Source organism: Ambystoma mexicanum, chromosome 6p (assembly GCF_040938575.1).
Source record: "Ambystoma mexicanum isolate Mex_15411 chromosome 6p, UKY_AmexF1_1, whole genome shotgun sequence".
In the NCBI taxonomy this organism is placed as follows: domain Eukaryota; kingdom Metazoa; phylum Chordata; class Amphibia; order Caudata; family Ambystomatidae; genus Ambystoma; species Ambystoma mexicanum.
The window spans coordinates 353,845,408-353,858,333 of NC_090935.1; the positions used below are offsets into that span (position 1 = coordinate 353,845,408).

The following is a 12,926-nucleotide window of genomic DNA, read 5'->3' on the forward strand; positions in this document are numbered from 1 at the left end:
ATTGTTTTGGACCGCATAATGAAAGAATAGGGTCAGTTTTCGGAGGAGGCCGATTGGGGTCTTGTCAAACAAGATAATATTGTCAGCATAGGCGAGCCAGTCCAGAACTAGACTGCCCAGCTTTACTGAATTAGTTGTACCCACCTTACACAGATCTGCAATGTCCAAAATATACAGGGTGAAAATGGTCAGGGCCACCATGCATCCCTGTCTAAGGCCCACATAAGTGGAAACAGGGGTTGAGATGGCCCCGTCCCTCGTCCACCTGACCCTCGGTGTAGAACATTGTGTAGCAGGGCCAAGATGGGTAACATTTTTTAACGGGACCTTCCATTTGATAAGCGTGCTCCAAAGAATTTCTCTGCTGATCGTATCGAAGGCGAAGGACATGTCGATGAACACCATGTAGACATTAACTATATCGCCCATGTTTTTACAGCTGCAGAGAGATGGGAAATAATTGAACCATTGAGGGTGCTCCCCATTCCCTTATGAAAGCCACCTGGTACTTATAGAGAAGATTTAATTTCGCGACCTGCCGAGAAAGGTCTCTCCAGAGGAGACAAGCAAATATTTTACTGGAGGCATCAAGCAGGGCAATGGGTCTATAGTTCTTGGGATCAGCCGCATCTCCCTAGTTGTAAATTTGAATGATTGTGGACTGTTTCCAAGTGGAAGGAATCTTGCCCTCCCTATAGATGACCTTGAAGAGATTCAATAGAGGATCCACCCACATTTCCGGGTACTGCTTAAAACGCAGGCGCGGGATACCATCCGGGCCTGGAGCTGCAGATGAACTAGCCCTTCCAATGGCCCATCTAACATCCTCACCATCCCAGGGACACAAACCCCAATCCCTAGTATTCAAATTCAGGACAGGGCAGTCCGAATCACCAATGGGTCTAGCAAGTTTAGACTGCAGATAACCCACCCAGACTTGCTCTGCTATGTCACATCACCTTCCAACTTCTGGGCCCTTGATAAATTGCCTACTTTTGGTCCAAAAGTCTGCATGGTATTACCAGACCAAGATTTAACTACTGCCTGGTTTGCTGCAATGTATGCCTTCCTTTTAACATGTAGTAGCACGGAGTTCTAACTTGCTGCAATTTGTTTCTTCGCAGCCTGAAGGTTAGTAAGTGGCATCTGAGTTATTATAAGGGCCCTCAATGCTTTCCTTTTGCATTTTATTGCTAAGGCAATATTAATTTCATATTTGTGTAGATGTCTTATCCCAAAGTCGGACTTGCCCTTGGCTGCCATATGAACAAGGCAGCATTGTACTGCAGTGTTAAAGGTTTCATCCCCTCCTGTACCAAACGTGCATGCTTCATGGTTTATCGTGCGATCATTGAGATTATGTAATGTCCTGCACGAGCCAGCATTCCACTTGACCTTAACTGTCAAACCTCCTATAGATGGATAAATAATGGCGGTGGATATCTCTGTTGGTAGATGTTCTGATTGACGTGGGTAATCCGTTACACATGTCATGCGCTGAGCTGAAAGTGCAGCCTAGATAGATATGTTGATACTTATTGCTTGCATTCCTGTCTAATCACAGAGCCACAGCTATTATGGATCATACAGTGTAGAGGTCAGTGCACAAACATGTTTGCATTGATGGAAACATTAGAGGGTCAGTTGGGCAGTGTTGGCTAGGAGTGGCCTAACAGTTGACCTTTGTAAATCAGGAAAAGGTTTTATCAGACATACTGAGCCAGGATGGTATTTTGGATCTTGTCACAATAATTTTACATTATGTATAAATGCAATGTACAATTTGAGATTTTAGAATACATGAATAAAATAATGTTGGTGCGTGCTGCTGTTTATTAACAATGTCTTTGGCAGTCTAATTCCAATTAAAGTGATGCGCGAGTGGAAGGAGATTTTCTTTGCTGGGCAGCCACTATATGAACAAGCCTCTATCGAGTCTTTACCAACAGAGCCATCCCCCGAACAAATTGTTGAACTCCAAAAAATGGAACTTTTGGATAAGCAAGAATTTGAAGAATATAAGGTACATTGTTAATTTTTTTTAATCAACATTTAGATGGTTTTCATTGTATACATTGAAAATAAAGAATAATCTCCCTCTACAAGTAAGATATATTTTGTACATACTTCTCTTGAAATTTCTGTCCGCTGTTATCCCAAACTTGCCTTGTGTTACTGTCGATGGTGTATCCTGAATAATCAAGTGCTGGAATGCTAGTGCAAAGATGTCAATCTTCATGTACCAATTTGTTACACATGCACTCTGAATGCTTTATTGCCAGTTAGATATACGCTAAACAAAGGGTGTGTATTTACAACAGCTGTGCGCAAGGACCGGCCAGCAGGCTACAATGCGACTGTCCACTTTGGCAAATGTTTTAAACTTGCAAGTACTTAACTTTGGTTAAAAAAATATCAGGTCCCAGTGTCGAAATCCTGCAGGAGCAGACGAATAGCCCACCATATACCCCCACGCCCCAAACCAGTTCACTCAACATTCAAGTGGAACAACTGCTGAATTGACCAGACTGGGGGAAAAGGGGAAGTGGAGCAAAAAACAAACGGACAGGATTCTTCTGGTTCTCGTCAACTTCCCTGACGACTCTGAACACGGCAGACCCTGAAAATAACACAGTATTAGTACATTAGACTCTGCACTCTTTAGCTTGCTAGATGTATAATATAATGTATAATATATACCTTATTGCCAACCCCACTGCTTCTTCTACATGCCAAGAGACCATCTTTGATGATGCAATTGTTCTTAGTTCCTTAAACTTGCTTGCCAACTTGTAAATTACTTATGGATGAGATTCTCCTCAATTGCTAATGTATCCTCTGCTGTAAATTGCTATTTTCTCTAAACTGGTGCTTGAAACTTTTACTCAACTTCTCTTGTGCTTGCTAATTCAATTTCTTCTCAGGACTCCCTATCAGATAGACCTCAACAATTTTCTCAGTTTACTTAACTTCTTCTATAGTCCGTTGTGTTGATTAGAGAAAGATTGCTGAGTGTTTCAATGTCTTTTTCATTTAATCTCCACACTCTCAGCACATTCCCTTTAAGTTCCTTCTTGCTTACTACTTTAGGAAGTATCTAAATGAACTTCACCCTATTTTACCAAGTGTTGCCTTGTCGACTCATTAATGAAGACTTCTATTCACTGCTTGCTTAATCTGTTACTACAGCGTGGAAAAGAAAATAACAATTGACTTCTCTCCTTGCTTTTCAACTGTACTTCTAATCACGCACATGAAACGCATGAAAAACTGACCTTCCACGCTTCTGCAGATGAACAAGTGAACGAACAGGAGGAGATGACATGCGCCCTCAGGAAACCTCTTCACCGGACACCTGAGCTGTTATTCTTACTGCATAACACAGCTGACTATGGTGTCGGTTAAGCACATGCTACTTCCTGAATCGGGGGGAGGGGGTCACGTCGGACCACGCCACTAGCTCCTTTTCTCTAATGCAACGCTCAAAATAAATGCATTGTAATGTGTTACAACGCAGGTTGAGACGTTGAAATGATGAGGCAGGAGACCAGGTTGGGTTAAGGGACTTTAGTAAATATATTAAGAAGCCCTTGCTGTGGCAGATGCAGAACACATGAAAGTGAGCAGTGCTGCCCCCCAAAATCACTATAAATGTCCCTCACTAATCAGTCATGCAGGACATGGGGCGCGCTCACCTTGAGGGGCCGGGGTGTGGGGGGAACCGGTGGATGCTTCAAGGTCCCTGCTTCTGCCTGCTGGCCACTCAATGCAGCTGTTGTCATCTGTGGTCATTTTGTCCTGCATGTCCTGGGTTTTACTTGTTTTCTTTCCTTCCTTGCTCCTTCCTTTCTTTACTGATGCCTGTTCCTTGGAAACAATAATCCTCGTCGCCAGTGTTACAACGCAGGTTGAGGCGTTGAAATGATGAGGCAGGAGACCAGGTTGGGTTAAGGGACTTTAGTGGTTTTGTGGTACATAAGTCACAGGTTATAGGTTACAGGCAGGATAAGTACATAAGGGAGGGAAGCATCCACGGTCCCCCCTCTGTTCAGCTCATTTTCCAACTGAACAGGGAGAACCTTGGCACTCACACCAAAACATTCTAGATGGAACACTATAATACAAGCATTCCAGGCACAGGCTCACATATACTTAGGAAACAGCTAATGAACCAGGATAGGTAAGACATAACACAATGCCTTTAAAAAAACTAAGCGCAACCAAACTGAATCCTTCAATTAAAGGAAAAATGAAAATCCGGCATGCGCTCTCATGTACATTTACAAAGGTATACTCATGAAGCTCTTGCGCAATCAAACACAGACTTCAAACTAAAAACGTGTGCTCGCGCACATACAATTATCCATTTCTAAAAATGCTTGCAGGCATTCAATAGTCCATTTACTACATATGCTTGCGCGCATTCATTGTGCATTTCTATTACTTCACTATTTACAGTTCCAAAAAGATGCTTGAAGTGTAACAGTATTCAAATACTCTTATAAACACTGTCATTAAACTGATTGCCACAACAATACTGAACTTGCAATTTCTTTTGGTTTATCTTTTACTCGAACCTTTTACAGACATTTATCTGAATTTTCACTTGGCTGTCTTTGGCTGATGTACTGAGATCCTTTCCTTCTGATTGAATGGTTTCTTTCCCTTAGTTTCTTTGTTTTCTATGGAGCTTCTGTACGCTGTGACCGCTTCCTTGCAGATCTTGAATGAAAGGCAGTTTAGAACCTTTTCAGAGGTTCCAAACTGCATCATAATAGTCTCTAGCCAATCCTCGCTGAGCAGGAAGTTCACCATCTTGAACTGGGAGAATAACAGCTGGCTAACATGAAGATCAAGGAAAATATTGTAACAGGTACCTACACTCAACCTAAAACTGTAGAGATAAAGCCTCCAGAACACAGGAACCTGACAAAAAAGAAAAATGGCACATGCAAACACTTGCAAATACAGATTCAGTGACCACAAACGGAAAATAGTAAATAGCCGACACAGTTCAGCCAAGAAGCGCAAGGAGGTCTGCATCATTCAGCAGTGTACCTTAGGCGATAAAGACAGGGAGACCTGGTCTACTGTACTGTCATGCGTACAAATACATTCATGACACTTATTTCCACACTTCCTTTGAGAACAAGAAAGTCTTTGCAAGTAAAACGGGGCAAGAACAACTGCAGCATCCACTGACAACTATCAGAATTCGCAAATATACTGTCAAAATCTCTCTAGAAGAAAACACGATCCCTAAAGCAATATAGACTTTTAGAAAAAAAGCAGGAAAATAAACATGAATGCAAATTGAAAGAATGTCATGTATCCTCAACATTCACTTTGGCAATATTTGTTGAGCCAATAAAGTACCTTGTTCCTCATTGTAGATTAATATATTGTAATGCCATGGCTAAATTGTGAAATCTTGTGATGCAATGTTCAGTGGACCCAGGCACCATCAAACTTGCATCTGGAAGATGCCATTGTGCTAGGCACAAATCGAACCTTTTAACAAGGGGCATAATGGTAATTTATAGGAGTGGTCCTTTATTGGTTGTCAGTAGTTACCACAGAGGAAGTTTAAGTTCCTCTGTGGTAACTACTGGAAACCGATAGTTGCATTACACTAAGAGATAATATGTTAACAAATATGGTCTAGAGCCTTAGTTGCTGATCCTTGGAACCTGGAAACCCATGTCATTAGTCAGGTTTTGTCACCTTTTTGAATTTGGCAGCTTTGGGATTATATTCCTGGTTCTACTTAGCCCCAAAAACAAGACCTTTTCTGTACTTGTCATTTCTAAATTGTGCACATGGTGGAGATTCTAGGCAACCTTCAGTCTCCAAGAAGGGGACTAGTTAGCCTCACAATTGAAGGTTGTCATTTTCTGTACAAATATCTTGCCTTTGGTATAGAACCTTAGTTCTCACAAAGTTCCTCAGGCGATTCTGTTCGACACCTGCTTCAATGATTGGCTGATAAGTGGGTTGTGGAACGATAAAGGTGCAATTGGAAGAAAGGATTGCAAAATCAAGAGTAGGTCCCAAATTAGCATCCAGTTGATTTCATGCTCTCCATTTTGGTCTACTCTTCTACTCTTGTACAGTGCTCCATAGTCTCCCATTTATGTGTCAAATGCTGCTTTAGTAGTTAGATCGGGAAACGAATTAGGCCGGCAAAGGAAATGAAGTCGGCACTGATTAACAAAAGTTCTATAGGTTTTAGGATCACCTGTGAACCTTTCCAGGGGAGCCAAGGGAAACTGTGTTGGCATAACCACTTTAAGAGTTTCCTGTGATAATGATGGTGTCGTAGTCCCAGATCCAGATGCAGTGGCTACTGGAACCTGTGCTCCCTGAGGAGTGGCATGCATGACATCTTGCATAACATCCATTCGATGCCGTAGCATGTCCTGTGCCGTAATCGTTTCATTTCTCAAGTCAGTGATTAACTGTGTCAAAACAGTTAAAGGATCCGTACCCTCCATGGCTTCTGATTCTGTCATAAATCACCAATGTATCAATTGAAAAGGATACGGTAACCAAAAAAGGATACAATTGGTATGGCTTTTCCGAATCCTTTTTCACACGACTTGATTGTAGGTAGGTCAAATTAGACCTTCCAAATGATACAACTCTCTGACTGATGAAACGGGCAGAGAGATGGATCAATGGAAAGGGCGTGGGTATTGTATCGGAAGTACGCCTAGGATAAAGTATCATAAGAAACTGTCCCAAACTCAAATCACCCTGATAGCACAGTATTAGCATTAATTCAAAACACTGACCTTATGGCAAAACTGAAGTATTCAACGAAAATCTCTTGAAGAAAACCAGGAGTTGAACCAACGACAAAGGAGGGGAAGATTAGTAAGGGAGACTTATCCCGAACGGCACGAGACTCACGCTAGATACTGGGTTGGTGCACCACAGAATAGCGTCCAAAGTACTGTGCACAATCACCTTCCAATAGTTCATGAAATACTTCCTTTCCCACGAAGAACAAAATTAGAAGTTCACCTGTTAACTGTCACAGGTACCAAAGGTTCAAAGTAGTTCAGAAAACCACGTGCAGGATTGCACGCGGCAGCGTACACTCAGCCAGGACAGCCGCGCTTGGAGACAGCATTTCCGCGTGGAGATTTAGCACGCGAACAGGATACACGCAGCCCAGGACAGCCGCGCTTGAAAACAGCGTCCGCGTGTGGAGATTTGGCACGCAAACAGGATACACGCAGCCCAGGACAGCCGCGCTTGGAGAGAGTGTCCAAGTGGAGATTTGGCACACGAACAGGATACACGCAGCTCAGGACAGCCGCGCTTGCAGACAGCGTCTGCGTGGAGATTTGGCACGCGAATAGGATACACGGCTTCAGGAATTAGCGTGTGGAGGAAAACACGCTCCAAAAGGCCAAAGAAGTTGCTGAAGGGAATGCGAGGATGCAGGTCCGGAGTTCAGCTACAAAATGCCAAAAATGAATTAATCAGAAGCAGCGATCGACGTTTCCACGCTGCTTATGTACGTACTGCCGTGGTACACGTGACGGAACTAAGTCACGTGAATTTAACGACGTGAAAAATGCAGACGTTGTTTTCCGGGCAATGCATCGAACAACCTCCATTTCGAATAGAATGGTCTAGCGGTTCTATGGGCGTAACTTATTTTGTATGGAGAGGTTGTTCCCGGTCCAGAGATATGTCCAGCAGGCATGACATTATGTTCTTTATTGGTCGGCCCCACCATAGCCATTAGATCTTGTTACCTCATATTGAGTGAGCAAAGAATGTCTAACAAAGGAGGCCAGTAAAGGGTGATTGGACAAGGGTCCAGCCTATCCCCTCCCATTATTAAGCTTGGTCATTTTGCAACTTGGAAGGTGGTGTGGACTGCCCCCTAGCAGGTTCCCAACTATTTCTTCCTGCAGGAGCAGATGCAAAGTCCTCCAGACCCCCCAGTCTGGTTTCCTCAGCAGTTTGTCCTTAATACAACTACTGAACTGACCAGGCCAGGGGGAAAGGGAAAGTGGATAAAATAACAAACGACCAGATCGCCTTCAACAGCTTTCAACTCCAGGTCCTCTCTGTCTCTCTTGTTGAAGTACCTGCAAATTAAATAACTTGGTTATACACCTAGCACATATAACTCATACCCTTATATTTACCTCTAATCCACAACCTTACCCGACTACCTCCGCCCATAGCTAGGAGGCCGCCTTGGTTAGGATTAGACAGCTCTTCGGCTCTCTTTCAGCTGAATTAAGAATTGCCAAAGTTCTAAAGTTGTCACAATTCACTTTCTATAACTCTTCTCACTGTAAGCAGACAGCTCTATTCAAACGTTCTTGTTACTGCAAAAGCAATTTAGAATTGAGTATTTGAAACTTGTGTCTCCAATGCTCCTTTCCTTTCCTCTCTTGTCTTTATATTTAGCCTTTTTGCAAAGTCTCTTTAAGCTGTTGGAAATAGCATGGAAGAACTGAGCAATTACTATAGCCTATAGCCTGAATAAATTTCCCTTTGGCTTTGTTTCCAATTCTGTATCTATTCTCACGGAGCCGTGGCACTTCGTGAAATGACTGGGTTCTAATGAATGAAATTTCTCTAACACAATCGCTGCACTACCTCTGGATACCGTAGTGTGCTGTGAAATTGACATTAAATGATCTGAAGGCTCCGAACGAAGCTCCGGAAGATCAGCTGTTTGTCACTAGCGAGACTGGGGCCCACACGCAGTTGAAAAAGCCTTCCTGTTGACATGCGGCATGGCGTTAGGTGCTTTACTCTTAAGCGAGTGAAGCTTAATAACGTTCGCGCGAACAAAGGAAAAGACCCTTTGCGGCACTGTCTTTTCAAAGAAGAAACGCAATGATAACTTTTGTTTTCACATGCGCAAAGCCTTATCAGTAGTTAGATACGCGCGCAGGCTGCTTCTTGGTACGCGCGCAATAGAAATAAAAACCTTTTGCTAAACGGTCTTCAGAATTAAAGAAACACAACTATTTATGTACGATTGCATGCGTGCGAGGCTTAACAGCTGTTAGGTACATGGGCAAGGCCTCAGGCTGTTTGTTGACACATGCGCAAAGCCTCAATCAGCTGCTCAGAACACACACTTGCAACTCTGCTGCACAAACAGTTTTTTCCATCCAATTCTTTAAGCACAGCCACGGGTTCCATCCACAACCAATTGTTAAAAAGCACATAAACCTCAGCAACAGTACCCATTCACATGTCTATATTTCCAGTGAAAACTAAAAGAAAAGTAAAAACAGAAAATGTAACTTGTGTACATACATTTCTACTAGTATTCCCTTCCTCTCTATAATGTAGCAGGTCGTGTGGATGGAAGGTGCAGGGCCATTCTGGGGGGCTTTGCCAGGACTGCTGACTGTTGTTCCTAATGCGGGGAGAGTCCAGAATGTACTACATAGTATGTTCCAAAGGGGGGTTTTCTTCAGCAGGGCTTCTCGTCTGGCGCTCTTGTTAATTTCACGAGCGCTTCCTCCCATCGCAGTAGTATGTCCTGCTTTGTATGTGCATAATGTGCTTTTCCTCTCAATATAGTCGCCTCTGCTCTAGTCCAGTTTTGTAAGTCTGTCAACCATAATGTGATAGCCGGGGATTCTCGGATTTCCAAGCCATGGCTATTCTCCTAACCACCAGCACATTAGCTAGATGCACGCATGTATCCAAATGTTTTTTTACCTTCGCCTGTCGGCCAGAGTCCTTTCAAATCTGTCCTGCACTTCAGCATGCTGGCGATTGGTACCTGAGATCCAATTGTGATTGGTAGAACGCTGCGCCCGGATGTTGTAAGGTGGGAGGAATATACAGGCAGTGATGATGAAGCGGCCCAGAAAGACTACCCCAGTCCCTTTTGCACGAATGGCATGCAGAGAGAGTCCTGTGCGAGTCTCTGCACCACAAGCGATGCCCAAGTAAGGAGGTGGTGCAAGGACAGTGCAAAGCACTAAACCCGGGGCACAAATGAAGAATAAGCAGATGGTAAGCACAAGGAAAGGGTAGAAGTAACAGAGGTCAAGGTAAATGAGAGGAATAACCAGGCCAGGCAAAGCGAGCTAGGAAGACAAGGCAATGTAAGGCAGAACGCTCAAGGATAACACAGAGCTCCAGAGCGCAGACAGAGAAAAGGGTAACAGGAAAGGAGTGAAACACAATTAGAAAAGGTGAGATGCGAGGAGCGGTACCTCAACAGGGCTTATGTAGCCCTGAAACAGCATTGCCATAATTGCTGCTTGTTCCCAGGCAACACTAAACTGGTGCAAACTGTGCATGCCCCAGTAAGGAGGTGGTGCAAGGCCCTGAACCCGAGGCACAAATGATGAATAAGCAGATGGTAAGCACAAGGAAATGGTAGAAGTAACAGAGGTCAAGGTAAATGAGAGGAATAACAAGGCCAAGCAAAGCGAGCAAGGAAGACAAAGCAAGGTAAGGCAGAACGCCCAAGTGTAACACAGAGCTCCGGAGCAGAGATAGAAAAAAGAGTAACGGGAAAGGAGCGAAACACAATTAGAGAAGTTGAGATGTGAGGAGCTCGACCTCAACAGGGCTTATGTAGCCCTGAAACAGCATTGCCAAAATTGTTGCTTGTTGCCAGGCAACACCAAACTGGTGCAAACTGCACATGCGCAGAGTTCGTCTAAATGAACCTGCGCATGCATCCTGGAGGAAACATGGCGGTGCCCAGTAACACAATCCGGCGTCGGGTATGGAGTGGAGACCACCCACCAATGCGCTAATTGCTGCCAAATAGTCGGCTCAACAGTGGGTACAGCCTCCAGGTTCTCCAAGCAGGTAAGGAGCACCCGTGCCTGTGAGCACGGGCATGAGTGGCTGGCTGAGGCCAAGGGGTCACACGCAACCACAAGGTTCCAAAGGCACCAGCGTTACTCCTGCGTTGAGTATTCTCTGTGTCTTCTGCCAAAAGGAAGCAATGAGTGGTGTAGGGAAGGCATGGTATCACAAATATTGACACTGGCCCAGTGGATACAATTTGTAAAACCTTTACTAAAAATGTTGGGGTTGGAGAAACTCCTATTCTGCCCTATAACTAAGATGGGAGTACTCTCGACCATCAAACGATAAACAAGCCAGTCCTAGTGGAGTCTCAAGTCAAAATGGCTTATGCTAACAAAAACCTAATACCTTCCCTATCTCTTGTACAAAAAAGTGTAAAAAGGAGAACATGTATGCAAAAGGAAAAGTCAGTATTCAAATGAAAATGTAGCTGAACCAGCTCTCCTCCCCACGTTGGGTTTCAGGGGGCAAGGTGATGCTTGTAGTCAGGATGACACCCTCTGGCTCGGTTCCAACACAGTTTTCATCTGTGGATCGAGGCCCGTCTGGCCTTCCACGCTCAAAGTTCCTTTTTCTCTAACTTTCAAAATAATGTTTCAACCAAAACGTTCACAAGGTCCCCCTATGCTGGGCTGAGACCTTTTACAATAAATTTCACACAAAGTTGCAAGGGGGCTCCCTTCCCCAAGCTTAATGCAGTTTGGAACTCCCTCAATCAGGCTCTGACCGCTTTCGGCTGTCGAAGTCTTTTGGATGTGCATGATTTTTTCTTACTGACCACTGCAGGACTACTTCGACTCAATGTTCACTATTTACTTTCACTCTTGCTGTTTGTTCGTTCTTTTGCTGCACCTTTCACAGAGACTTTCGAATGGGTTACTTCTTTTCACCGGACCACTCCATTACATTACATTATTTCGGGCTCTTGCTTAGATCTCATATTTACTTCTCCTATAATTACATCTCCTGTGTCTTCTCTTCCAGTCTACCTATCAGACCACCATCTTTTGTTCTCAACTTCTCATGTATCCTTTTGCATTATTTCTCCGTCCACTTCTCCTACTTTTTACGTCATGATCTACGTAAGTTTAATGCAACGCTTTTATTTCTACAATTACTTCTAAACTGGGATCTCAAGCTTCATTTTCTAATTTGTCAGCAGAGGAAGCTGCTTCTGCTATCCTGCAAGTCTGCCAGGGAACATAAACCGTCATCCCGGAAAGAAATCTCCCCACAAGGCCAAACCGTTTGCTACCACACCATTAGTATTTGATGTATATGTTCTCAGTAGTCGAAGCGCAACTCCCAGCAGGGGATCTGCAGAGTAAAGTATGATAAGTCTTAATGTTTTGCAGGGTCGAGCCCAAATCCCAGACACCTAGTCACAAACTTAACTGACTTTGACTCTGAGCCTGCACTGCACAGGTAAGCTGTCCTGTGCCTTACTCAATTTGACTTCCACCTCGCAACACTTCTAGCATCTTGGCACCCTCCAGAGCTGTCTTTTGCCGCAGGTCGCCTTGTAGCTGCCTCTGACCTACTTATTGTGACCTTGCTTCCCCCTGTGTTTGTACGCTGCTGATAACTTCATCTTACCTACTTGCACCTGCATACTTGATGTAGCCCCCGGCACTATAGGTGTTGCTTTCCCAAGTGTTGTACCTCACTCCAATGTTTCTCATTTCCAGCCTTGTGCTGTGTTTGTACCTGCTCCCTTTTGAACTTCTAGAGGTACAGACGTACATATCCACAGTGATCCTACCCCCTAGGTGCCCTGTATTGTAGCCATGAGACCATATCCATTAAGACGACCATATTGAATGTACCCTCGAGTTGATGACAGCCTACAGGAGGAACTCCCTGAAAGAATATGAGAAAAAGCTAAGAAAATGGACTGATGACGTCATAAGAAAGAGTGCACAGCACTCTGAAATACTGGATGAACACAATATATGGATCCTAGAGGAGAAATTATGAAGTAAAGAGTCAAGTGAACCTTAAAGTGTAAAAGAAGATTACACAGTAAAAGGTGCTGCAGAAATTGGAAGTATGAAGAATGTACAGACGCTGAAACGCAAGATAGATCAAGTCATCACTATAAG

The 12,926-nt window shown here is 43.8% G+C and overlaps 1 protein-coding gene across 3 annotated transcripts in view; it reads left to right on the forward strand.

Moving 5' to 3' along the window:
• SPEF2 (sperm flagellar 2) overlaps nucleotides 1-12,926 on the forward strand; it is a 1,748,369-nt gene that overhangs the window by 436,026 nt on the left and 1,299,417 nt on the right. For all 3 annotated transcript variants that reach the window (XM_069627121.1, XM_069627123.1, XM_069627122.1), the window contains exon 10: nucleotides 1,855-2,023. In XM_069627121.1, coding sequence (XP_069483222.1) covers nucleotides 1,855-2,023 — 169 coding nt within the window. The remainder of the gene's footprint in view (nucleotides 1-1,854; nucleotides 2,024-12,926) is intronic.